Here is a 26,309-nt window from a genome sequence, read left to right on the forward strand (position 1 = left end):
AGTGTTGTTAATCTGGGACTTCATTCTTTGGCTTAGAAATACTTTGTTCAAACAGTGTTACAGGTGTTTCACACTTCACAAAACCTCACTAAACTATGTGAAAAAACTCCATTAGATCTGGTTCATATTTTTTCTTCAATAAAACAGGCAATTTAACTCCATTAACTCCAAAAAAATAGATTAAAATACAAAAAACTTGCAGGTACCTAAGCTGAGATAAAGTAGAGTTTTAAATTTCAGAGAATATTTTTTATTTTCTCTTAGCAAGCAACTAGCTACTGCCAGATATCAGAATTATCTCAGAAAACTATCTGTGCAGTTTCTAGTACCTTTTTGAAGTAGAAGTAGACTTAGAAGTCTACAAACCCAATGACTACTCAGAATTCTTTTCCCCAGGAGGACCTATCTTCACTTACCAACACTTTCAGCTGACATTTCAACAGTCACTCATGTTCATTGTATTTCTATAATGTATTTCTACTTTATAGTTTTGATTAATCTGAATAGCACTCTCTAATAAACTCTGTCTTTGTTATTAATGACCCCTCCAGATAGCTTAAAAATATTGCTAAGAATACTCTAAAAAGCATAGAGCACAGAACTGGGAGGAGCTGTACTAGTAACATCTCTTCACAAACTCAGTATCTATTCTTTGCCTTGTTACCACTTATTCGGATAACCAGCTCCTAATAAGGATTATATATGTAGCTCAGCGTGTGAACAAAACTGTTCTAACTTTACATTCTGTATGCAATAAGGACATAAAGTAGTTGACGGGTCAGTTGAGCCCAGATCAAAAGTCATTACAGCTGTTCATTTAATAGTGGTTTGTATATAAAGTGGATTAAATACTTCACTTATATATGTAAATATTTTAATGGTGAATTTTTAAAAATACAATTATGAATTTAAGTAATTTATTTTACATGAACCTTACATGGTAGACAGGTTTCTTGCTGATACATCAAGCTTATAAATTCATACCTTTCTGACTGAGGAATCTGAATTTAAAAGCTTCTCATCCCTTGGAAGCCTCAATACAAAAACCAAAACAAACCAACAACAAAAACAAACACTGAAAACTGTACAGGGAAAAATCCCTTGCCTTTCAAGCCAGTAGAAAAATGGTTAAGTCTTGAAAAGAGCAAAAATATTGTTATATTTCATGGTGACTATTTTTGAAGGAATGAAAAGTTTTGTAAGAGCTTCTAGGCTACTAAAAAAAAAGTGGAAAGCAAGCATCAAATTCTACACGCAATTGGCTTGGGCTGGCAAGGAAATGTAAAGAAAATATGTTGATTTACTAATCTCTGTATAATAACAAAAATAATTTCGTGCATCCATTTAGTTCACAGTTACCTGTTACTGGCTGAGGGAGCTGGGGGTGTTTAGCCTGGAGGAAAGGAGGCTCAGGGGTGACCTTATCACTCTCCATAACCACCTGGAAGGAGCGTGTAGCCACGTGGGGACCGGCCTCTTTCCCCCCGCAGCCAGTGACAGGTCAAGAGGACACGGGCTTAAGCTGTGCCGGGACATTTAGGCTGGACATTAGGAAGAATTCTTCACAGAAACGAGTGACTGGACATTGGAATGGGCTGCCCAGGGAAGTGGTGGAGTCATGGACCCTGAGGGGGTTTAAGGGAAGGCTGGATGTGGCACTCAGTGCCATGGTCCCGGTGACGGGGTGGAGGTCGGTCGTGGCTCGGGCTCGATGGCCTCGGGAGCCCCTTCCCGCCCCGCCCACCCGGATTCCCGGGGGGAAGCTGGCCGCCGCGCGCGCCGCCGTTCGAATCCGCCTCAGGGGCGGGGGCGGTTCGGCGCGAGGGGCGGGGCGCGCGGTCACGTGAGCCCGGCGGAGGCGGCCCCTGCAGCCGCCGCCGGCCCGGCCCGGCCGCTCCGGGAGGGGCCATGGTGGGAGCGACATGAGCCCCGAGCCGGAGCCGGAGCCGCCGCCAGCCCGGGACCTGGCGGCAAAGAAGGAGGAGGAGGAGCCGCCGCCACCGGCGTCGTCGTCGCAGCTGCCGTCGTGGGAGGGCGGCGACGGCGCCAGGTGGGGCGGCTGCATCATGCTGGGCAAGAGGGTCGGCCTGACGGCGGGCGGCGGTGGCGCGGTGAGTGCACGGTGGGAGCGGGGGCTCCGCCGCGGTGGCGGAGGCTGCGGCTGCGTGCGGTTCCTGCCGGCGCTGAGCGCGGCCGTGCGTTACGGGCTGGGCCGGGCGGCCCGTGGGTATCAGCGCCCGGCCCGGCCGTGAGGGACAGCTCCCCTTCAGCTGCCTGCCGAGGTGTTTCCTGGAGCGTCCCGCCCCTGGATGCCTTGTGGAAGTTGAGGTGCGGCGGGTTCTTCGAGTCCGCCCTGCCCTACCTTGCCCTGCCCGACCCTGACAGCCTCGCTACATTCTTTAGGAGTTTTATCCCGGGCGGAGTAACCTGCGTAACAGCACCTGTGAGAAGGTGGCTGTAAATAAGTTTTCTTTTAAAATGTATGAATCCGAGGTGCCAGGAAGGTAAAACTTAAGTTTTCCTTAAGAGCTCTTGAAGGTGCTCCGTATTGAACCTTACCCACGGGCTTACCGTATGCAGTTTCTGTAGGTGGCTGTGCTTTCTGTTTCGTCTCTTCACACTGGGCGCTGAGATCTTGTGCGACGAGAGGAGCTGGGAGGGAGTGAGTGATCCGTGCCCTCGCAGCAAAGTTGCGTTTGTACGTGTGGTAGCCGTGCCTAATTGCTTTCTGAAGAAAAAGGCTTAAGCCTTTCTCTAAGTACGTCAGTGTGCTCACAAGGTGCCTTAAAACCAGCTCAGAGGTCACATCCTTTGAGCTTTCTGCAGTAGATGACGGGTGTTTCGGGCAGGATGGAACTGGCTGAGGCGATAGAACTCATCCTGGTTTGTTGGAGTTAACCCAGCGGTCAAGATGGAGTAGAAGAACTCAGGGGAAGGCGCAAAGTAATAAAACAGGTGATTCTGGCGAGCAGTTTTTAAAAGGGTACCGGTGCAAAACAAGGCAATGCCTTACCATGGTGAATCTTTTTCAGCAGATTGAAATCACATACATTTTTTTTTTTGCATCTGAATTGCAAGCTGTTAATAACTTTTCTTGAGGTATATTTATGTTCATGTGTACCTGAATAATTTGGTATTTTGCTCACAAAGTTGGGTGTGCTGAAAGCTTTGCATGTGCCAAAAGTTATAAAACAGTGTTAGGTTTGTGTTAGGGAGTCAGCATCTCCTTTGTGTGTTACCTGTCCTCCCACAGATAAGCATCTGTGCTGTCAGAGAGAAGATAGTGGGCTGTTTTATGTGAAGGTGAAGAAGTATTTTTAGCTGTTATATTTAGTACATTAACAGTGTAGCATTTATGTGATATTGTAGTTACAGCTGAAGATGATTAAAAAAAAATCTTGAAACCATCTGTTTGATACACATACATTCTTTCTGCCTTACTTGTATTTGATGAAGAGCTTAAGGTGCTTTTAGTAGATGATTAATGAAGATGTAGAAAAATGTTCTGTGGAATTCATTAGTAAAGTAATCTCTTTTATGTAAGTTAATTCCAAAATGATAGCTTCACACTTCTTATGGTGTACCACTTCTGTATTTGAGTCTTTCAGTTGTCTTTTAGAAGTGGTTATGCCCTTCAAAAAGCAGGTTGGACTCTTCAAGAAGTGCAGCTGGTGTCTGCTGTATGGTAGAATTGCAGTTCAGATTTGTGTCATTAAAGAGTCTAGTGTATATGGAATCTGAAGTTAGACTACACAACTGTGTCTGAAAGAGTTTTGAAAAGTTAATGTTGTAGTTAAGAAACAGAAAGTTTCAGTTTTATTAGCTCAGAAGATGTGGTGAAAGAAACAGAGGATTGATCTCCTAACTATATAGAAGAAAAATAGTTGAATTTTTTGATGTATGAACAGAGGCTAGAAAATGGAAGGTACAGGTAGGGAAATTTAAAAAGAAATGAAAGAAGTGATTTTCTTTTTTCTCTAATTTTGAAAAGTAAAACTCAAATGGAAATGAAATCTATAACTGACAAAGGCACTAACCCATTTTTTAATTAATGAATGGATCTGATAAAGTTGGATTAAGTGTTAAAAAATGCTTTTGAGTACTTAATATATGCTCTTCTGTAAGTTTGAAAATTTAGCTTCAAAATGACATAAATTCTTAATTTTGTAAAATGATCTGAGGTTTGGTTTTCTGAGTGTGTTTTTTGTCCCATCCCTCTTAATTGTGTCCTTGGAAGACTTTGTGATCCTGTAAAGCATCTCATAAGATACAGACCGTATGGGGCTCTAGCCTTATCTCGGTAGTGCAGTTACATCATGTTAGGGTCTGCATCTGTTCCTGGCTGAACAGTCTGTTTTGTAATTGCAGATCCTGCACCTCCCTGTGATTCTCACATGGTTGTCATATTGCTACAACTCTCTCTGCCTAGATTTTATTGAAAGAGCGTATTCACAGTAAAATATGAGGGGTTGGGTCATGACTTGAGATGTAGGCGCAGAGATCTGCTTGATTTCAGTGGGAGTGCATCCCAGGCGTTTGGAAGAGGAAGCTTGCTGCTTGGACTGCTGCTGAAGAAATAAATCCAGACGTGAATTTTTTGTGAGGTGCTTCTTTGGTCTCTGAAGAATGTCTTAATTTTGCATTTTTATTTTTACTCTTTTTTTGTATCAGATCAGTAAGACAAAGTCTGTCAGATTGTGCAAGTTTTTCTCCTTTTATCTCTTCATCTTGGGTGTAAGAAGCTTCTGGTTTTGGATGTAGCTGTAACTAACCTCACCTTGCTGAATGCATTGGCTTCACTGAATTGAAGAGCTGAAATACAAATGCTGAACAAATGACTTATGAATTGAGTTACTACCTAAAACTTAATAATAGTTAAACAACAGTATGTTTAACTAAATTCCAATGGAATTAAATTATTTTTCTTGGCTGTATTACCATGACTTCAGTGAGCCTCAGAAATTTAAGTAAATGATGCCATGGGACATTTTGTTATCTCTTGTGCAATCTTGTTATATATGAATTATGAATGCTGGTAGTATAAAGCTTAGCACGGCATTCAGAATAATTGCACTGCACACTTCATTTCAACCTATTGCCGGTAAAATGTCACACTAAGGAAACTTTTCAGCAAAATAGTGTCATACTGTCTAAATAAAGTGCTTTTGTGGGAGAAATCCTAAATAGAGTATGAAATAAAAAGCCACACATCTGTACCTCTTTGAGAATTAATCAGATGTTAGTTTCATGTTCTTGGACACTGCAAAATGTCACCACTATTATGAAGACCAAGACCTTTATATATTTTGGAAAGATAATATAAACATTCTGAACTGTACATCTTGGAATTTTGCCAGCCTTTATTATTTAAATTTTATATTGCTTTACACAGTGAAGCACAACTATATGTGCCCAAAGAATTATATATTCTTGCCCTTAGTGTTAGCAGTTTTCTTTTTTATACTGCATAAAAAATACAGCACAGTAAAACTAAGGCATCATGATTTAATATTATGAGACTTTACTGAAACAGGTCTGAACTCACTAAGCTGGTTTCTTAAATTTCTTGCTTGTACAATTTAAATTATATTGCTGGTGGTAAAAACATAGTTTTTAGTAGTTCATTTGTGAGTTTGTGTGTTAAGTCCTTTGTGGAGCACTGTTTTCTCCCACACAGGTTATTTTTTACTGTTAAATCTGAATGATTAGAGATGAATGATATTACATTCTCAAGATTGCCAGTGTAATTCTGAATCTTCCCATCCTATCAGATTGACATAAAGTCTGAACTGTTACCAGGAATGTTTAGCTGTTCTGTTTAAAAACAAATCATTCTGGTTTATATTTTTGCTGAGAGGGCGCTTCTGCTGTTACAAGTCTACTGTTAGTGATGCTTTGGATTCTATCAGTTTGGATGTTGTTGCATTCCAAGTAAAGCACTGTAGGCTAGATCAGTAAAAACTTAAATTATCAAGTAATAGTTATATAATTAGTCATAAAGATCCTAACCTTGCCTGCTGCACAAGGACTTAGAGTAACTATCTGCACTATGGAGAAGCATGTGTATTAACTAAGCAGCCAGGGCTTTTTAGAGGAATTTCTCAGTATTGTACATATTTCTAAGTTTTACAAAGAAAACTTAAACAGATAAATTGGCTTCCAACTTGCTGTAGTGTAATATGCTAGTTATATGTTACTTCTGTATGAAGTATTTTAATGAAGCAATGAGGTGCTGTCTAGAGCGGAGCTTTCAGAATGTGGCAGGATGTATGGCAGTTGTTTTCTTGGGTGATCTTCCTACCTCAGTGGCTTCAGCAATGAAGACTGAACCAGAAGTGATCTTCATGCTTTATGTGCCTTAAAATATTCCTGCTTCTAAACTTGTCCAGTCTAAACTGAAACAGGAATGTGTTCCCAGCAGGAAATACAGTATGGCATGACATTTTAGACCTTAAGAATAGATTGTGTGAAGTGCCACTTATTTTCTTGTATTTTAGTGTAGGGAAGTGGTGGCAAATTTTTTTAACACCCTTCGTATCATGTCGGTCCCAGTTCAATGAATCACATTTAACCTTTCTACAAATATTTTTATTGCAGTTTGGAGGAAGCTGCTTCAGTATTCCACCATATCTTTGGTAGTGTTCCTTTTCTTTCTGTGGGCCTCTTGTGCTTCTGTAAAATAGATTATTCAACAATGAATATTGCTTAAAGCTTCTGAACGAAACAGTCATAGGATAAGAGGAGGATCTTTATATAGAGCTATTAAAAATGGTCAGAACATCAGAAGAAGAGGATTAGCTAGACAGGCACGTCACATGTTAATGCAGTAATATAGTGATAATCTTTTTCCTAACAGAGGAAGTTCTTTTGAACATGTGTTAGTAAGCCACTTCTGAATGCTAGACTCATTTCTTTCATTGAATTCTTTTTTTTCCAGGATCACATTCCTATGTTGTAATCATCTTATATGTGGAATTAAAATTGTTTCTTCTTGTTTGCATTGCTTAAAGTAATATACATTAATTTCCATCTGCCATTTAATTTGTTCTATACATTCCACAAACTTTTGTTGTTCTTTGCCATTGCCCTCATTGCCCTATAACTCTTCCAAAGTGAATTGCTTTTTGTCAGTGACCTTCGTCACTTCACTTTCATCCTTTTTTACAGCTCACTTCTGAATGCGTTGACCAATGTAGGCACTAGGACAGAGCAGTAGGAGTCATCCGGTAATGTCACTGTGCTGTATGAACAGATTGCAGTCAGTTTATTTTTTTTTTTTTTTTTGGGTTGTCCTGGGGTTTTTTTGTGCGTGTTTTGGAGTTTTTTGTGGATTGGAGGGGTTTTTTTTGTTTGTTTGTTTGTTTTCCCTATGTGTGTGTTTGCTTTTCTTTTCTTTTTGATTCCTGTGGAAAGTTTGCTTGTTTGAAGAGCCTTTAGTGAGTATCTTTGAGTGTTCTTACTGAATATTTGGAAAGCTTATTGGTGTGATCTGCCTTATCTATACATGTGCTTTTGAGAACTCCAGGAACACAATTTCTCTTTGCAAAATCTTCACTGGCTTGTCCATTTTGAATGAATTGTTGTTCTGATATTCTAGACCTGTGCAATATGATCTAGTCTAGCTTTCTGTTAAGAAAGTCTGTTATGATCTTCCAGTCCAGATACAGATCTGCTTAAAGTGTTTGTTTTGCAACTGAAATACAAGTTTGGACAGTGTATAATCTGAATTAGTTATGATTTATATTGCAGCTCACAAGGTGTACCTAAAATGCTGTACTGGATTGGAAAGTACTTTCATTTGTGTTCTGTGTATTTTTGCATTGAATTTTTGCCAGCAAAAATTCCAGCAAGTAGAGCATTTCTGGTGAACAGTTGGAATTAAGGTGGATCCAAAATGCTTCTGTTTGAAAATTAAAGAAAAGAGTCACTAGAAAGTTTTCTGGGGATATTGCATGTTTGTCTCTATCTGGGTAACGTGTGGAAGAAGGAGAATCCATCGTGAAGTGAGATGGATTGGTGGCATAATACTTGTTCAAGAATAAGCTAAAATGATTAAATAGTCTTGTAGTGAGACGTACCAGGAGAAGTTTGCGTTTGAAATGGTTGTATTTTGGGGGAAACTAATGAAATAGTAATGAAGATAAGTGTGTAAAGGGAATGAATTTTATAATTTGTCATGAACTTCAAAATCTAAATGATTGATACATGAAAGCATGTTTCTTGGAGTATTTTACTGATTCTGTTAATTCAGTTCTTTTCCTCTTGAAGATACCAGAATTGACATAGTGGACTGCAGTGCAGATGGAAGTATAAAAAATGACTCTTTGAATCAGTTAATTTTTGTAGTGGAAAATGTTTCTGTAGGCACTTAGAAAAAAAATTAATTAAACTCATGCTAATTAATTTGAATGTTGTTTGACCTATTGTAGGACAGTGAGTGCTCTTTGCAAAGGTTTGTCTGTACTGCAAATAGAACAAGCAACTAGTGGACTCTCCTGAGGGACCCTAGCACTCGGTGGGAAGGAATTTCCAAGGGGGTGGTGTAGGGGGACAAAAACAAATTCCTGTGGTTGGCAATTCAGAAGTTCAGTTTGAGTTTGGTTGTTATCTGCCTGAAAGATAATAGGATTATGTTACTGGAAAGGTACTTTAGGGAGATACCTTCCTCTTCAGGACAGGATCAGCAGTGAGACCTGAGAAGGTTGCCCAGGGCTTTTCCAGGTGTATATATTGAAACAAACCTTTCTTGTCCAGCTCTGCTGCTTCACCCTTATGAGAGGAAAAACAGCCTATTTATCCAGTTGAAACTTTTGCTTAATTTGCCTAGCATCACTGTGTGGCCCTCATCAAAATAGAAAAAATTTGAAAAGGTGCTCTGGATGACTTCAGGATTTGAATAGTGGCAAGTGATTTTGTTCTGAAAAAAGCATATTTCTTCAGAAAAATAAACAGGCATTTTTGAAATCGATGTTAAGATGCTTTAGGAGGCATTCAAGTAATTTTAATTATTACATTATAGATTTGAATTAACAGATAAGTAGTTGTGTAAAAACTGTATGAATAATAAATATTGCCTGTTCTTAGTTTGCTCTGCAGATCTAGGACTGGCTATAAGCTTGCATTTTGCTGCAGAGTATTTTAGGGTGAATTGTATTAGCCGTTCTTCAGAATGTCTTAGATAAGGTATTGTTACTAATACTAGAATGCATTTTCCTCCTCCTTGTCTATGAGCAATTATTACCAACTGAATTTATCATTTTTACATTCTTTCATGGATTTATGAATGTTCAACAGCTGTTTAGCTTTGCAAAAAGATTGTACTACCTCCCAGTAGTTATCCCAGCTTCCTTCAAATGAAGTTTCAGATTTACTCTGACTCCAAGAAAGGCAGAAGAGAAAAATGATTTTTTTAGAATTGGGCAGTGAAAAGAGGCATTGAAGGAGCAAAATGTAAAACTGGAGAAATAACAGATGTTTTGTTAGAACTTTCAGAGCTTCAGATTTTACAGTGATGGCCTAAAACTTGTATTGTTAAGCATTTGAGATGAAGTAATGTTTTGCTCATGAATGATTGTGCAAGTGTAAAACCTTGACAAACAGCTGCATTTGAAGGCTGTTATAATGTTCATACATAGTTTCGCAGCCCACACACGGTTCCGTCACATTAAGTAGAAAAGTATTTTCTACTCATGTGAGTGAAAAATAAGCCCTTAACAATTTTAAGGCTTTTCTGAGGACACTTAAAACACTTCCAGTTTTGAGGGCAGTGAATGAGGCATGCAACTTCTATGTTGACCATATCTGCACTATTTCTCAAATCCTTTAAAAATCCTTTTAATCATAAGGAGTTCAGTAGGTTATTCCAATGCTGTTTATTCAAGAAGCCTAAAGGTCCTGTGCTTCAAGGTTTATGACCATTTTTTACATACTCAAAAGTTCTTTGTGTAAATTTAATGAAGTTTTATTGCAGGGTGTTTTCTCAATGCAGAAATGAACCTCACCCAGTAGTTCTGATACAGCTTTATGAAAAAGGCAAGTGTGAAATGTTTTTAGAAAACTCTTAGATTTTGAACTGAGTAAAGAGTTTTCATTGATTTTTTTTTTTTAAATGTGTGGACCAGGCTGTGTACATGATCAATCATAAACTATTTTGGTTTCTGAAAAAATAAGTTGATGCTTGATTAAAAATTGGAAGCCTCTGTGATAGAGTTTTTGGGAGCTACAGTAAAGATGAACATTGAGAAGTAACTTGTCTTCATCAGTCCATTTGATTATGTCAGTAAACTTTCCTGGTTTCATGATCTTAATTTTCCAATGCAGCCCTTAGCACAAGATTTTTAATTAATCTACATATTTAGGACACTGTAAAGAAAACTCAAAGAAAATAATCAACTATAGGCACAAGATTTTTAATTAATCTACATATTTAGGATGCTGTAAAGAAAATGGAAATAAAATAATCAACTATAGTTAAAGTGGATCATATATTGGTAGTGCTAGTATATTTGACATAGAATGCTTATCTTATTTTTAACAGGTACATGTTCCTTTCAAGATCTGAATTTTAGTTTTTCAGGTCATGGCTTGAATCCAAAAGTCTGTGGTGTTTTCTGTTTTTTTGGTAGGTCGGTGCAGCTAACTGTAAGCTGTGTGATGCTGCCAGAAATGATTTGCAGACTGTTTTAATCTCCATGCTTGTCTTTGAGTGTATGTACATCATTTTTCTACTAAAATATATAAGATCAAATTTGTGTGTAACAAAAACACTATTAAAAAACTCCAAACACTCCAAAACTTCATTTTTCATGGCATTAAAAATGTTTGCCAAATGCAGACCAGATATTAATGATGCAGCAACATACTTAGCAGTATAAAGTTGAGAGGGAAGTAAAGTGGAGGCAGGGGCATCCCTTACCTACTCTGCTGTAAAATTTGCTTTTTTCAGAGGAAACTGCTGTGGAAGGGGTCTTCAGACTTCATTGTAGTGTTAAGTGCTAGTCTGACAGGCAGACATCTTGGCAAAAAAAATATCCATGAAATTATTATCCTATTACCTTATATAGGAGTACTTAAAGACCTCTTATATGAGGAGGATATTTTTTTTACCCCCATAGCCTTTGGAGTCTTTGCTATTTAGAAATTAAAAATTGCATATAAATAACCCTTGAAAGCCTTCCAGAGATAATCTTTGATCTATGATATTGTTTCCCAGGAGAAAGAGAATTGTTTTCTTTAATTTGTCATGCTTGGAAGCAAGCTGCAATGTAGAAAATACATTGAATCTTACTAGCTAGAATACACTGCTGCTGCAGGTTTTGATAAACTGATGGATCTAAAAATTATTACAGATCTATGCATTTACTGTTTAAACACTAGGAATTTCTTCACAGTTTTTACTATAGTTAGGTTAAATGAATCTTGTAATGCAAGCATTTTCAAAACATGTGATTTCTACCAATTAGATCAAAAGTTTTTGAGCAGGGGAGAAACACCAAAGTTGTCTGTACTCTACCTTCATCATAGGTTGTCTTGACTTTTTTTTTGTGTTCAGTGCAAGATCCTGAGTTTCATGCTCACCCTGGTGTCCACTTGCTGAAATGAGTCAGATATTTATCATATTTTATTTGATATTTATCACTGGGTAGTGTCCCTTTAACTGAATTCTGCATTATTAAATTGCACTCTTCTGTTGGAGTGAAATGGCCTTGGATTCGCTGGAAACACTGAAAAACAGTCTTCTGCAGGACAGTTGCTAGGAGAAAGGCAAAGAATAATTTTGGAACACAAAAACTATGTAAAACAGTTACTGTGCCAAGGGGTAGTCAGAGATTAAAACATCATGGAATGTTTTTGATTGGAAGGAACCTTGAAGATCGTCTAATTCCAACCCCTCCACCAGTGGAGAAGATTCCATCCACTAGGGAAATTATTCAGGGTTCCATCCAGCCACCTTTTAACTCTTCCAAGAACTTGATGCAGTGCCTCACTGTTTGTTGAGTGAAGAATTTCTTCCTCAATCTAATCTAAATCTCTCCTTTTTTCTTTTTAAACCATCCCCCTTCTCCTATCACATTCTCCCCAATAAAAAGTCACTGTTCCTTTTTTAAAAGTCACTCTTTTTCAAAAGACCCCTTCAAGCAGTGAGAGGCCACAGAGGTCTCCCTGGAGCCTTCTCTTCTCTTCTCTTCTTGGAGGCTAAGCAACCCCAGCACTCCCAGCCTGTCTTCATAGGAGAGATGCTCCAGCCTTCTGATAACTTTGTGGCCTCCTCCAACCCACGGTAACAGATCCATGTCCTGCCTGTATCGATGGCTCCAGAGCTGGACACAGTGTTACAGGTGGGGTCTCGTGAGAGCAGAGTAGAAGATCAAAAATCCTCTCCCTTCACTTGCTGGCTACTCCTGTTTTAACGCAGCCCACAATGTGGTTGGCCCTCTAGGCTGTGAGTGCATTTTGCTGGCTTATGTCCAACTTTTCATCCACAATAACCCCCAAGTCCACCTCAGGGCTCCTCTCTCATTCTTCTCCCAGTCTGTGTTCATGTCTGGGATTGCCCTGACCCAGGTGCAGCGCCTGGCACCCAGACCTATTTTACTTAATGAGATTCTTGTGAACCCAATTCTGAGGTTCGTCCCACTTTCTGTGGATGGCAGCCTGCCCTTCCATTGTGTCAGCTGTACTGCACAGCTTTGTGTCATCTGCAGTCTTGCTGGAGCTGCACTCTATCCCACTGTCTTTGTCAGGAGTGAAGGTATTGAAGACCACTCGTCCCACATTAGAGCCCTGAGGGACATCACTCGTCACCAGCCTCCACCTGAACACAGAGCCGCAACTCTCTGGCTGCATCCATCCAGCCAGTTCCTTATCCACCAGATGGTTCACACTTCAAATCCATGTGTCTCCTATTTGGAGGTAAGGGTGTCACAGGGAGCTGTGTTGAAGGCTTTCAGAACTCTAGCTAAATGATGTCTGTCAGTCTCCTCTTGTCAACAATTGCTGTCACTGCAGTGAAGCCCACTCAATTGTTCAGCACCTCTGCTTAAATCTCTTTCAGGAAGAAAGCAAGCAAACAGCAGTTCTGGTTAAATGCACCTTTCCCAAGGGTTCTGCCCATTTTATCTAAATAAAAAGGTTTCATTAATCTCATCTGGGATCAAGTCCTTTGATCTTGAATGGCAGCAGTTTCACAAAGTCATGAGTACTTTGATAGTTAGCTAATTCTTTCCGGAGTTGCTTGTTGACCAGTAGAATCGTTCCACAGTCTGAAGTCTGTATTTGGAGACACAAGCATAGAATCAGTAGGTCAGCAATCAGTAGAAAACAGTTGTACAGATGACATAAGCAGCTCCTTATTGTCTCATACTTTGGCATTTTCGAATACAAAAATTGTTGCTGTTCTGATTATGTACATTGTCATGGTTTTGTTGAAGCAGTGCTGTGATTTTAATGGAGTGGATGTGTCTTGTCACTTGTGGAGGAAGCAGGGAGAGGTATACCATTTGTCACCTTGTCATGGAAGGGTTGTGAATAATGCTCAAGTGGGAGAAAGCCTAAAGACTTGTTGGAGGTGGGAGCAGTACAGGACAATGTCAGGAATAGGGCCAATAATTCTTTTCAGTCAGCAGGTGTTCAAGGGAACAAACTTGAAGTTCCCTGGAGATCTTTAATTGTTTTGTAATACAAAACAATTTCTCCTCCCTTGTTTGGCTTATTGTTGTTCCCAAGGGCTTGGTTAGTAGGTCATGCTGAAAAGTGGTTATGCTCAAAACATGTTTGTAAGAGATATTTGCGCATGTAATGAAGTGGATGTGTACAACCACTGCATTTGTTCTTTTTTTTTTTTTAGCAACAAGGTATTGGTCGGCCGAGTGTTTACCATGCAGTGGTGGTCATATTCCTGGAATTCTTTGCCTGGGGGCTCTTGACAACTCCAATGCTAGCAGTAAGTATTGTTCATCAGCTGTTGCCTTGGTATTGACAAATGTTAATTTGCTAATTTCTAGGGATTTTGGATTTAATTTGCTTTATATTAATGCATATCTCATTACCTCAATTCCAGAAGTCTAAGCAGCTGAGAGCTGGACTGCTGAAAGACTAGAAGATAAAGAAAAATAAATTAATTCTGCTGTACTGCTCTTTAACTCTTATTTGCCTTTTAGACTAACACCAGTTTATCTATTGATTAAAGTATCTCTGGAAATTCTGGCTTTTTCAAGACTTCATAGTTTAGTTAATCTTCCTCTTGTAACAACTGAATAAACTATGCAACCCTTCATTAACTATGTATATTCCCATGGGCTAACTGTTTAGTCAGCCTGTAACTTCAAGTGCAAAGGCATTCATGTAAGAAATGGATTTCATAAGTATTTATTATGTTCTGGTTATTTTCTAGGTGAACAGATAATTTGAGTGTTTGGTAATAGGATATGAAGCATTTAATTTGAAGGCATGGATCTCGTTCATTTTAGTGGGGCCTGCCTGTGGGCAATTGCAGAAGGTCTGCCTCTACTTGTCCAGGTTTTCATTGCCTTATACTTGAGACCACTTTGAAAACATGGCAAAAAAAGTTTTGTATGATTGAAAGAGTTAATTTTTTTCCTTCTCCAAACTCCAAGTAAGATGATGTACATAACTCTTGGAATGTATTTGCCTAACTTTTCTAAAGGCTGTTGCTGGACTTCGTAACATTACTTAGTAATAAAAGAAGTTCACATAAACAGTTGACACATTTTCATAAAGCTGTTGTCTCACAAAATGACTGTCCTCTCATCCTGTCTTGCTGCTGTCAAAATATAGGGAAGCTTACTGGGTGGTCTTTCTTGTATTTCCTTTTTCTTTGCTTTTTTTTCTTAAGCAAAGTGCTCAATTTCAACTTGTCCAAGTTTGGCACTTCTCATTTAAAAGGATAAATATGCAAATCATGATTCTTACAGATCTGTAAACCTCCACAAATTTTAATAGAACTGTGTATTCAATAGTTGCCCAGTAGTATACTCCAACTGGAATAGGTCCATAGTTGAAGGTAATCATCTTTATTTGTAGTCCGCTTTGTAAACACTGAATGGCTGCTGTGTGGTTTATATAATTTCAAGTCTGGTTTGATACTTTGCACCTGTCTTGTGATGTACCTCTGGTAGCTTGCATTGGCCTGCTTATGAGCTAGCAGTACTAGATATAATGTAGAGAGTGATATCAGCAATGTTCAGCCTTTGATCTGCCAGCTGCCTACTTCTGCTCAAGCAGGTTTATCAGGTAGGAAGGGCAGAAATGATAACGTCTGGCCTGTTGATCAAAGCTCATGGTTATTCAATTTTTTGTGGTTTTTTCCATGATTCTGTAGGTCATTGTCCACTTTTAGTCTAAGAAAATGTTGCATACTATGAAAATAAATTGTTTGATGGCTGAGATTATTTAAAGTTAAATTTTAAATTGCTTTTTCACTTCTTTTGACATCTGTCAGCAAAACTGTACTGTTAGTTTCATGACACTATACTTGGAGAAGAAAAGATTTAAAGTCTTTGTAAAGCACACAAAGGCTATTCTAGTCAAAGACTGCCCAGAGGTTATGGACATTTTTTTTTATTTATGGACTTGTAACCGGTGTTAGTAAGTTACCATAAGCAATATTAATTACTTAATGACATGTTCTCTCTTCAATATATATATATATATATATTTTGAATATGTATCTATTGGTAGAACTGAAATAAAGCAGTTCCCTCTACCAGTTTGTCAACTTCTCTTGTCTATAAAGTAACAAATTAATATCAAAAAACTTGAACTTAGTATCAGCAAGGGTTACCTCTCAGGAAAAAATACTAGAAAACAGCTCACAGGTAATTAGATTTGACTCTCTGAGTTTCCTATTTTTGTTTGTTTTGTTTTGTTTTTCTTTAACTTTGAAGGTATCTACTTTTAGATCTGTAATTTGAGTTCTGATCTTTTTTTTCCTCAGTTCATAAAATCAGTGTTCTAACAGGTGAAAAATTGTTTTAAATACCTAATCAAAGAATGATGGCAGGAGGGAAAAGTGATGTAAATAAGGAGAATTATTTGACCAGTAATTAGTAAGAGAACCACCACTCTGATTAAACCTATGATTTGAGAATCTGAGTCTTCCTATAGAAATGATGCTAATACTTTTCAGTGACCCTTTCTCAGTATACATATAAGTAATTTTTGTAATTGGTGGCACTTAGCTATAAATATCAGGTGCAAATGAATGTGAGTTTTGTTTGAATCTGAATTTTTGTGCATATATGTTTTGAACATCACAATAATTTTTTTTTTTTAGTCAATGTGATAGCACCTGTGAGGCCCCTTAACTCTCTTGCATATTTATGGTAAATCTGTTTAGCATAGATTAACATTCTTGTCCTTGAATTAGGACTGCTGATAAAGCACCTTACATGAATTCGTAGCTGTATTTAAACACTCGGAACTCTTGCTGGTATTTGTAAGCATGTACTTACTAATTGGAAGTGTTTTTAACTGTATGGCTATTTAATAGCTGCTGTGTGTTCAGTTGTGAATATAGCACTATTTTTTCTGTGTCAATGTAATTTAGCAGAATCTCATTTTCACTCTTAAATATTGACAGTCATATTTTCACTCTTAAATATTTTCACTCTTAAATATTGACAGTCAACCTTTTAAATGAAGCAGCTACATAAAAATTTTATAATTTGTACTGCCTGGAGATGGTTTTTGCTTACATTGATCCTCTTTTTGAGCAGTGTCCCAAACCAACTATCTGTGCATTACAGTCTTTGCCAGCATAGGAACTTATGCTGATAAATACATATTAAATCTTGTTTACATTTTCTTGTGAAAACAAAAAAGAGGTAGAAGATGCTTTGATTCTTGTTGTTCCAGGTTTTTTGGGGTTTTTTTTTTGTTTTTTTTTTTTTTTTTTTGGGATAAGATCCTTTTTTTCTAACAAGTTCTCATAGAGCTATCCTGTTTTACAAATCAAGTTTAAACTTGGAATCAACTCTCTCCTGTCTCTCATAATTAAAATGGTGCTTTTTTTCCCCCCTTCCTTCAGGTCTTACATGAAACATTTCCCAGTCATACATTTTTAATGAATGGACTTATTCAAGGTGTTAAGGTAAGATGTTTTTTAAACCTCTGACCTAAGTATTCTGTGTGTTTGACTTGTCTCAACTACATTTTCCATAAGAACATAACAAAACACTGAGAATGTAGTTAATTCTTGAATCATTTTTTTACTGTAGTGGTTGTTTCTTGGGCTGAATTCAAGTTTTGCTGCGGAAGTGGCAGTATCTTGAGAGAAGTGGAATGTTTCTCAGAAATTTAAATTCCTTTCATTTGAATAGGTTCCACTTGTAGCTATTTGCAATTTTGATAAGGATCTGTCTGAAAATAAAGCTACGTTTTTGTTGTCTGCTTCCTAATGTTAAATGATTTATATCAGAGGAAACTGAATGCAATCATGATCATACCATTGAGATAGAAAATGAAGCATTTGATCATTGTGATTTTGTCTTAAAATGCTGCATAAGAGCTAATTTTCATCAGGTTTGTTTATTTCCTGGTCCTATTTTTTTAATCAGATCTTGAACATTCTGTGATATTCAAGATATTCAGGGCAATTTATAGCTTACTTAGACCACTGCATTCCCACAGTGATTATGCTGAATTGTGGCCGCAAAAAAGCTTGCAAGAGTTTTATAGCATAACTAATGTAAAGTCTTATCTTTCATAACTCTTTTGCTGAGAGGCTGCAAAGCCCTTGCTCAAACTTATGACTAAGATAATTTGTAGCACTCAGAAATTATTTTTCTCTATGTCAGGTAACAAATCTAAAGCACTGCTTTTAGCTGTAAGAACACAACATCCTTAGGATCAGCTTGCTGGTCTTGCTGTCTTTCATGGTGAGCTGGCGGAACACAGTGCACTTGGGATGTTTGTCTAAGACTGAAAGAGGAAGTTATCTTCTCATTGTTCTCATAGGCAAACAAAGCTCATGTTCCTCTTCCTGTTTTAAGTTTTTCTCTCGCTCTGCAATGTAACTATGTATTAAAAGTAGTAAATAGAGGGTTCCCCATAGATTTTGTGCCGAGCATGCCTGTAGAAAAGTGCTGTAATGTAATGAATAGGTCTAATAAACTGGAGATCAAAGGCTAGGGAGATCTTGTACTTCTGTGTCTTTTTTCTTTAAAACTTTGTTTGTGAAACATTGGAAATGTTTTTGACAGCAAAACATGTTAGTTCATGTGGCACTGAAATCTGATTCTAAGGAACAGAAAATGTAATTTCAATTGAGTAAGACATGTAACTTTCCAAGGATCTGGTAGTCTGGCTTTACAGCTTTTGCTCTCAGTCTACTTACTGAAAATGTTGAAAATCAGGTTTGTTTGTAAGGATTTGACAGAGCAGTTTCTTAGTATAGCAAGTCTGTATGCATATGTTAAACTTGTGTGATTACATTTGAATAAGAGAGGTAAGCTAAAGTTAGCCGGAGTAGGCTTCCAGGGTATTAAGGTGCTTACAGAACCATGCATTTACTAATGTTTGGACTTAGGGCGCAATTGGATTGATAAATGAAGAATGTACTAATTAGGAGGAACTGTTCCCCAATTAACAAACCTGTGAAATCCTTTCCTATTTTAATTCTCCTGTGTAATAAAATGGATATGAGGCCTAGATTCTAGGACTTCATGAAATTCTGGAAAAATCTAGTATTTGATGCTTAGTTAATTTTTTCTGTTTTTACTGGACATGTGAGTCTGACCTTTACCACAGGAATCTCATTATGGTGTCGCATGATCTCAAGTTGCCAGGCCTGCTCAAATGATCTTAATAGTTCTTGCTATTTACAGATGTACTGTACAGGATGAATATGTAGTATAAAGCAGTAAGTGTTTAATTTAATTTAAGCTGTTGAATTTGTTCAGAGAGCAGTTATGTTACCCAAAGCTCTCTCCTAGGACAGTCCAAATTAGAGGGCAACTTGGGTTTGAAATCTAGCACTGAGTCTCTTGATAGAGTTTAAGATAATGTCTTTTGTGGAACCAGACTGTATTTTGGAGATGTTAAAGATTTTGGAGTCTGTATTACTTCTATATTGAATCAAATAGTACTTGAAAAAACATATGCTGTCTCTTTTTTCTTGTTTTTAAAATTCACTCAAGTTTGATTTGAAACATAAAACCTCAGAATCACAGAAAACTAGACTACAGAACAAATCATGTCAATTTTCAGTTATCTATTTTATTCTCTTCTTATATTGTAAAATGAGCCTTGGAAATGTAGCTGCAGATGTACTAATTGTTTTTCTTCTGTCTCAGGGTTTTTTGTCATTTCTCAGTGCTCCACTAATAGGTGCTCTCTCAGATGCTTGGGGAAGAAAATATTTTCTTCTTCTTACAGTTTTCTTCACCTGTGTCCCAATTCCATTAATGCGAATAAGCCCATGGTAAGTGGTACAAAGTCTTGTCAGGATAGCAGATATTCAGAGATGTCTGGGGAAATGGGAAGGGGACAAGAAGATAAGAAGAAAGCAGCTTTCCTTTCAAGACATAATTGCATTATTCTTTTTCTGTTCAAGATGTATTCAAACTGTGTGTCCTAAAAGTAGAAATAATGGAATATGAACTATATTCATACAAGTATAAAGCATTTCTTTCAAGGATTTGACAATCCCATCTAACTATTTTAAGACCAGCTGTTAGTTTTTTCCCTTAATGACTGACAGTAATAAAGTTTTTCTAAAGCTAAATGAACCTTATCATTTATTTGCTAAAGAAATTGTAATTGTTGCTAGTGAGATCTTTTACCTGTTTGACTAGTACTTTGAAACCAAGTTAGTACTGCTCAGTTACGACTTTAGTTGCATTTACTGTAATTGGAAGAATTACAAAAGAATTTTGTTTACAGTCTGAATGCATTCAGAATTCAGGTTCCACAGTATTATATGTCTGATAGTTTATTCCTTAACTGGCTGATGAAATAACTTCTAAGATAGTTAATTTTTCGTAGCTTGAACTCGAGAGGGTAAAAATCTATGGGTACCATGTCCTCAAAGGACCACTTCTTCTTTTAGGCTGATGTATAGTAAACAGAAGAATATAAAATAATTTAAATGCTGTTTTCCAGTATTTAAGTGAGACTGTACAGTCATTCATTCATCTCCAGTAAAGTTCTGTGTTAGTTTTCAAGGAACCCTCCTCCTAGACTTAAACACAAACTTGCTTATTAGTAAGATAAAAAGCAAGAGATCTTAGTTCAAATTTTCTAATTGTTGCTTTTAAATTATTAGGTGGTACTTCGCTATGATTTCAGTATGTGGAATATTTTCTGTTACCTTTTCTGTAATATTTGCCTATGTAGCTGATGTAACAGAAGAGCATAAAAGAACTACAGCCTACGGACTGGTAAGATATGCTCAGTTTGGGGTAAAAGGTCAGATTATGACCTTCATATTGAAGTTTTGATGTACAGATTGTTTCCCGATTAAAGAGTTTGATAAAGAAGTGTACCACAGTTCAGAATGCTGGATTAGTGTTCACACAGTGAACAGAGTGCTGCGTGCTCATGGGAGCAGAATTAAAATTTGACAACTTGCATACAGGGCATGTGTAAGAAAGAATGTCTTTAACTTTTGCAAACAGAACATTAAATGTTAAAGAAAATGCAAGTAATATAATTTAGCAATAGTTTTCCATCACCTCTAAGTTGCATATATAGTTCATATGACTTCTTTTTGGTATAAAATGGCCTTTTCTAATGTTGGAATGGTAAGAAGGAATGAAAATGCATAAAACAGTATTTTTAATAACTTAGATATGATCCTTCTTCATGATCAAAAGATGAGGAAAATAACTTGGTTAGTACAAGCTAGTCCATTCAGAGGTAATATAATTCCTGCTTAGTGTGCTTTCCTAATATCCATATTACTTTACATTTTGGAGGTCTATTGATAGATGTCCTTAGCTTTTAAACTTCTTTTAGGCAGGCATTTAAATGTACTGACAACTTTTTCAGTGAAATCACTTCAAATTCCTAATTAGAAAATAAAATAAAGGTTTTAGTCTGTTTGAAGGTAAGAGCCATTTTCCTTTGAGCCAAACCTGATCTTGGAGTGCAAATCCTGTCTAGTATGGTGTGCTGTTGAGAAGGCAGTAGAGACTGTATTTGGGACCCATACTTATTGTTGTAAATATTATGTGGTTTATTTACTTTTTTGTTGGGTTTGGGTTTTTTACTTGAATTTCTACTTGGGTGTTTTTTCAATGACACTTCTAGAGAGGGGTGGTGAGCAAGTTACTTCCTTTTTCTGTAATGGGAGAGTAACCACTTTGATGGGTTTGTAAACTGTTGTGCATAGGTATCTGCCACCTTTGCGGCAAGTTTGGTGACTAGTCCTGCCATTGGAGCATACCTGTCTGCCAGCTACGGGGATAGTCTGGTTGTACTGGTGGCCACGTTGGTGGCTGTCGTGGACATCTTTTTCATCCTGCTAGCTGTACCAGAATCTCTGCCGGAAAAAATAAGACCTGCTTCATGGGGATCTTCTATATCATGGGAACAGGCAGATCCTTTTGCAGTAAGATGCACTTCAATAAGTTGTTACTAAATATTTGGTGATTGATAAGTAATAATTATTCGTTTCAGTTTGTAAGCTTGAGAAGTCTCCAGCCTTACTGGTAGCTTGACTCTTGGGTATGCCGTAGTTTCCGTTCTCTGTTCTTGCCCATAAAGATCTAACTGCATTTAAAAATCAAAATCAAACCAAACTTTGTGGATGAAATAATTCTAGATTTGAAAATAATGTTTGGTGTGAAATCCAATGGTACAATACTTTAACTTTCTAACTTAGGTGCTCTACTTTATTGCGAACAGAAATGCTGAATTCTTATGCACCAATATTTTAAGTTTTTACATACTCACTTTATGACTGTACTTTTGGCAGTATCTCTCTGCACTCTTGATTTCCACTTTTGGTTATGTATGATTTATTTCTAATAGAGATTGGATCTATAAAGCCTGATCTTTTTGTAGGCATATATAGGAAGGGCTAAAACATACCATGCAGTCTTTGTAGTGACTTCACTCACCCACACGTACTCAGTTATTTTATGTTTTCATTACACCTTGATATCTTAAGAAAGGAAGAAGTGATTTTTCTTCTCAAGATCTGTCCTGCTGGGAACTGGTTGTGAATATTGAGAGATGAATGGCATGCTCGAAAGACTGCAGTTACAGAATTTGTTTTCCGCAATTTATTTGTTCCTTAAAGTAATTAATTATAATTATAATTGGTGAACAAGTGTAAGAAATGTATATTATTTGCTAGTATCTTTCAAAACAAATAATTACTGTGGAGGTCCATTAGAAGACATTAGTTATTAAAATTATGTAATGCTGTTTTTGGGGAGTAGTTTTGACTTGGTACTGAGCAGTAGCTACAAAAATCTCGATGGAAACTTTACTGAAGAATTGAGTTCCCCAAACTGTATATAAAGAGATTGTTTGTGACTTAATGTTCAGCAGCTTAACAGAGTCCATGTGTAATTGTTTTGATGTATATGCATGCAAAAAAAGGGAATATACCTTCTTTCTTTACACTTTCATAGGCTTTGTACTATGTTTTAATACCTGCCTTGTTCTTCTGTTTTACAGTCTCTGAAAAAGGTTAGAAAAGACCCTACAGTTCTCCCAATCTGCATTACAGTGTTATTCTCATATCTGCCTGAGGCTGGCCAGTATTCTAGTTTCTTTCTGTACTTGAGACAGGTAAATGTTGATCTCTTCGCATCTTACTAAGGATGTTTAAATAAGTATTCCCTATGACTTCTTTGTTGTTATAGGCTTTGCTTAGAGGCCTGCTTTCTGCCAAAAAGTAAAACTTTAAGATTAAAAGCCGGGTGATTTGCTAAGCCAAAAACTGAGTAACACTTGACTCCTGATGCATAAACCCTGCAGTATTTTAAGCACGTGTTTACCTTAAGCAGGCCTTTGTTCTCATTTAGTACAGCAGTTTCTGAGTCTGTCTTGAAGTGGGATCTTGCCTGTCAAAGACCAGCTGTGTTTTGGGGAGGGATAGAGAACTTTAGTTTCCAGATCTATGACTTCTTTTGTCTCCTTTTTTTAAGGCAGTTTTTTTTTCCCCCTTTATAATTTTCTTGGCAAAGAGTCAAGTTAGGGATCATTCTTGAAAGTGGACACTTCCTGAATGGATCCTGTATAAATCTAGAGTATAAGCAGGGATGAGTGTTTTCATTGAAAAGATATTCCCTGCTACTAATTGTCCTGGATTGTGTTTGGCATTTGTTTCACACAATTTCTGCTTCTCTACAGGTTATAGGCTTTGGATCTGTTAGCATTGCGGCATTTATAGCTGTGGTGGGCATTCTGTCCATAATAGCTCAGGTAAGCTCTGTTTCTTAATGCTCCATTTAAGCTCATCTAAAAACTTTTTACCTGCTCTAATGTCAGCGTATCTTGCATTCACTAAATGTTGTATTCGTGATACAGTCCATGTAAATTTCTTACTTTGTATAAGCTTTCCTTAGTAATACTGGATCTGGATATCAGAAAGATAAAATTTGCTTGACTTGGATCAGTAAATTCATTGGAACTCTGACTTAAAATTATTAAAACAATACAGGAAATTTGTTACTAAATGCAAGGCATTCTGAAAGGGAAGTGCCTTATTTTAAATAAAAGTCATGCTACTTGCACCTGCTCAGTTGGTTTGTGCTATCAAACTTGCATACAGGCAGTCTTTCCAGGGTAACTTAGGCTCCGCTTGGAGGCTGAGGAGCTGTGAGGCCTTGTTATCTTCTTGTCATATTTCTTAACTGGCGACAGTGAGCTGATTTTTCAACAAATCCTTTATGTCTTTTGTAAATCCAGGTTTTTATTATGCGATCTTTGTTATCTTTATGGATGCAGTTTGTCTTCCTGTTCTGATGACAAGAGGAGGAATGGCATATAGAGTATGTTGTACCCTTGCTGCCATTCTTAGCTGAATGAAGGTCTTACTGTTTTGATGTAAACAACACATTCATCAATGTTTACCAGTTTTCCTAGTGTCAGTTGTGGCCTTCCTTAGCAATTCAAGAAATTATTTTAATCTTTGTGCTGTGGTTTTTTCTGAGGCTATTGTGTGCACTCACATCTGCCAGTCATACTTTATGCTGACCAGTATTTTTCTAAAAATCTTTAAGATGGTTTTCCTTCTGGTTTATAATTTTCAGTGTTAAAATGAGGAAAATCTTTTGATTTTTGAGCTTTTTGAAGAGTACAGCTTAGTAATCTAGGCTTATTGACATAATCTTTGCTTCATAAATACTGATTTGTGTTGGCATGTTGGGTAAGAAAGAACTGAGGGTAGAATTACTGTATTTTTTCTATGTAGCATTCAAACTAGAAATGAGAAACAAGAAAGCTAGGGTGAGTAGTTGTCCTTGGCTGGATGACAAATACCCACCAAGCTGCTCCAGCACTCCCCTTTCCAGACAGACAGGGAAGAAAAATTAAGGTAAAAAACAACTCTTAGGAGATAACTTTTGCTTTTGCTTTAATAAGCTACCTTTAGGTGCACAAACAGGGGGGAAAAAAACGTTTATTTTCTGCCTCCCATGAGCTAGCAGTGTTGAGCCACTTCCTGGGAAGCAGGACTTCCACACACGTAGCAGTTGCCCTGAAAAGTAAACATCATAAATAACAAATGCCCCATTCCTCCTCCTTTTCTAGCTTTTGTATCTGAGCTGATACCGTATGGGATGAGTTATCCCTTTTGTCAGTTTGGGTCAGTGTGCCAAGTTTTGTCCCCTCCCAGGATCTTACCCATTCCCAGTCTGCTGATATGGGGGGAATGTTGAGAGACAGCGCTGATGCTGTGCCAGCACTGCTCAGCAGTAGCCAAAGCACTGGTGTGTTAACAACACCTTTCCAGCTACCCACCAGTGAGACCAGTGAGAGCTGCTGTGGGAAAATCATCTCAGACAGACAATCAGGAAGAGAAGAGAGGAAGTGTATTCTGCTCTGCAGTCCTGGTTCCTTTTCTCTGTATTTTTACTGAAGCATTGCTGAGTTTCTCCTGTTAAAGAAAAGTGTGTGGTCCATTAATTGAATCAAGTTGTCCATGTGGACTTTGCTTTACTAGGAAGTGTCTGCTTCTTGCCCTGAGTGTCTTGTATCTGAATTGGGATCTCCTTTCCCCTCAGCAGTAACACTTCTAAAAAATGGAAATACTGATCTTTGATTAGGATTAGCTTTCATGTGCAAATGAAAAGGTCATGTCAGTTATGTAAAGAGTCAGTAGAAAATGTAATTAATGGTGCCTTGGAATTGGCCAAATTTCAGTGTATGTGATGAAGGTGACAAAGCAGCAGGATTTACTTGTAAGTTTAAATGTAAATTTGCAAAATAATTCAGCTGACCTAAGGAGTTTACTTTCTTCTGAGCTAGCAGTCTTTTTTTTCTCTAGTATTTGTAAATACTGGTAAATTCAAGTTGTGTCCAGCCTGCACTGTCTTTGCTTGGTAACTGCTTTTATTTTGTGGAGTGCTGTATTCTGTAATACAATAGGGCTTGTAGAGGTGAAAATGAAAGCCTGTTTGCATTGGAAATAGACACTGTCATCTAATATACATAGAGAAGGTAGTACAGATGGTTCTGGATGTCCCAAAGTAGTAACCCTTTAAGTGTTAAGAATATCTGTACATTAAATGTTGAAATGACTTGTCTGTATTTTGGGCTTAATACAGGAGGAGAAAGAGGACAAATGTGAATTTTCTCATCATTTGAAAGGTCCTCTGAATTACTTTGCATGGGAGAAATTACTTTAGCAAGTCTGACTTTTTAAAACAACTTTTGGTTGAACTTATTTCTCTTGCAGACTTTGTTTCTCAGTATCTTGATGAGAACTATAGGGAACAAAAACACAGTTCTCCTTGGTCTTGGCTTTCAGATCTTTCAGCTGACTTGGTATGGTTTTGGATCTCAGTCTTGGTAAGTGTGCGTTTTGCTATGTAGACACTTGTTAAGGAGCTGAAAGGTTTTTTCTTTCCCCCGACAAATTCTACTTTTGTTGTCATGGGTGTTTGAATGTTCTGTGACTTAAGTATTCCCATTTTCATTACTCTACCAAAATTTGGTCTGTGTTTTGCATATGTTGGAATGATAGAATTTTGTGTACTTACAGCCCTTTTGAAAAGGGAGTCTTTGCAACATTTTGTTCCACTGAGTACTAAGTCTATGAATGTGGTTAAAACTTTTTCTTAAACTCACAAGCTAATAAGTAGCATGTTCTGTCTAGTAATTCCACTAGATCT

At 37.5% G+C, this 26,309-nt stretch overlaps 1 protein-coding gene across 2 annotated transcripts in view; it reads left to right on the top strand.

The window, feature by feature from the left end:
- Nucleotides 1-1,863: 1,863 nt before the first annotated feature.
- The window catches only part of MFSD14B (major facilitator superfamily domain containing 14B), a 30,143-nt gene continuing 5,697 nt past the window's right edge, over nt 1,864-26,309 (top strand). The window contains exons 1-9 of one of the 2 annotated variants that reach the window (XM_058823485.1): nt 1,864-2,050; nt 13,847-13,942; nt 17,048-17,110; nt 19,314-19,441; nt 20,285-20,399; nt 21,353-21,571; nt 22,648-22,761; nt 23,326-23,397; nt 25,874-25,986. In XM_058823485.1, the coding sequence (XP_058679468.1) occupies nt 13,934-13,942; nt 17,048-17,110; nt 19,314-19,441; nt 20,285-20,399; nt 21,353-21,571; nt 22,648-22,761; nt 23,326-23,397; nt 25,874-25,986 (833 nt within the window). In that variant the 5' untranslated portion in view covers nt 1,864-2,050; nt 13,847-13,933. Of the gene's footprint in view, nt 2,112-13,846; nt 13,943-17,047; nt 17,111-19,313; nt 19,442-20,284; nt 20,400-21,352; nt 21,572-22,647; nt 22,762-23,325; nt 23,398-25,873; nt 25,987-26,309 lie in introns of both variants that reach the window. The other variant, XM_058823484.1, reaches the window with a different exon arrangement.

This window comes from Ammospiza caudacuta, chromosome Z (assembly GCF_027887145.1).
Source record: "Ammospiza caudacuta isolate bAmmCau1 chromosome Z, bAmmCau1.pri, whole genome shotgun sequence".
Lineage (NCBI taxonomy): Eukaryota > Metazoa > Chordata > Aves > Passeriformes > Passerellidae > Ammospiza > Ammospiza caudacuta.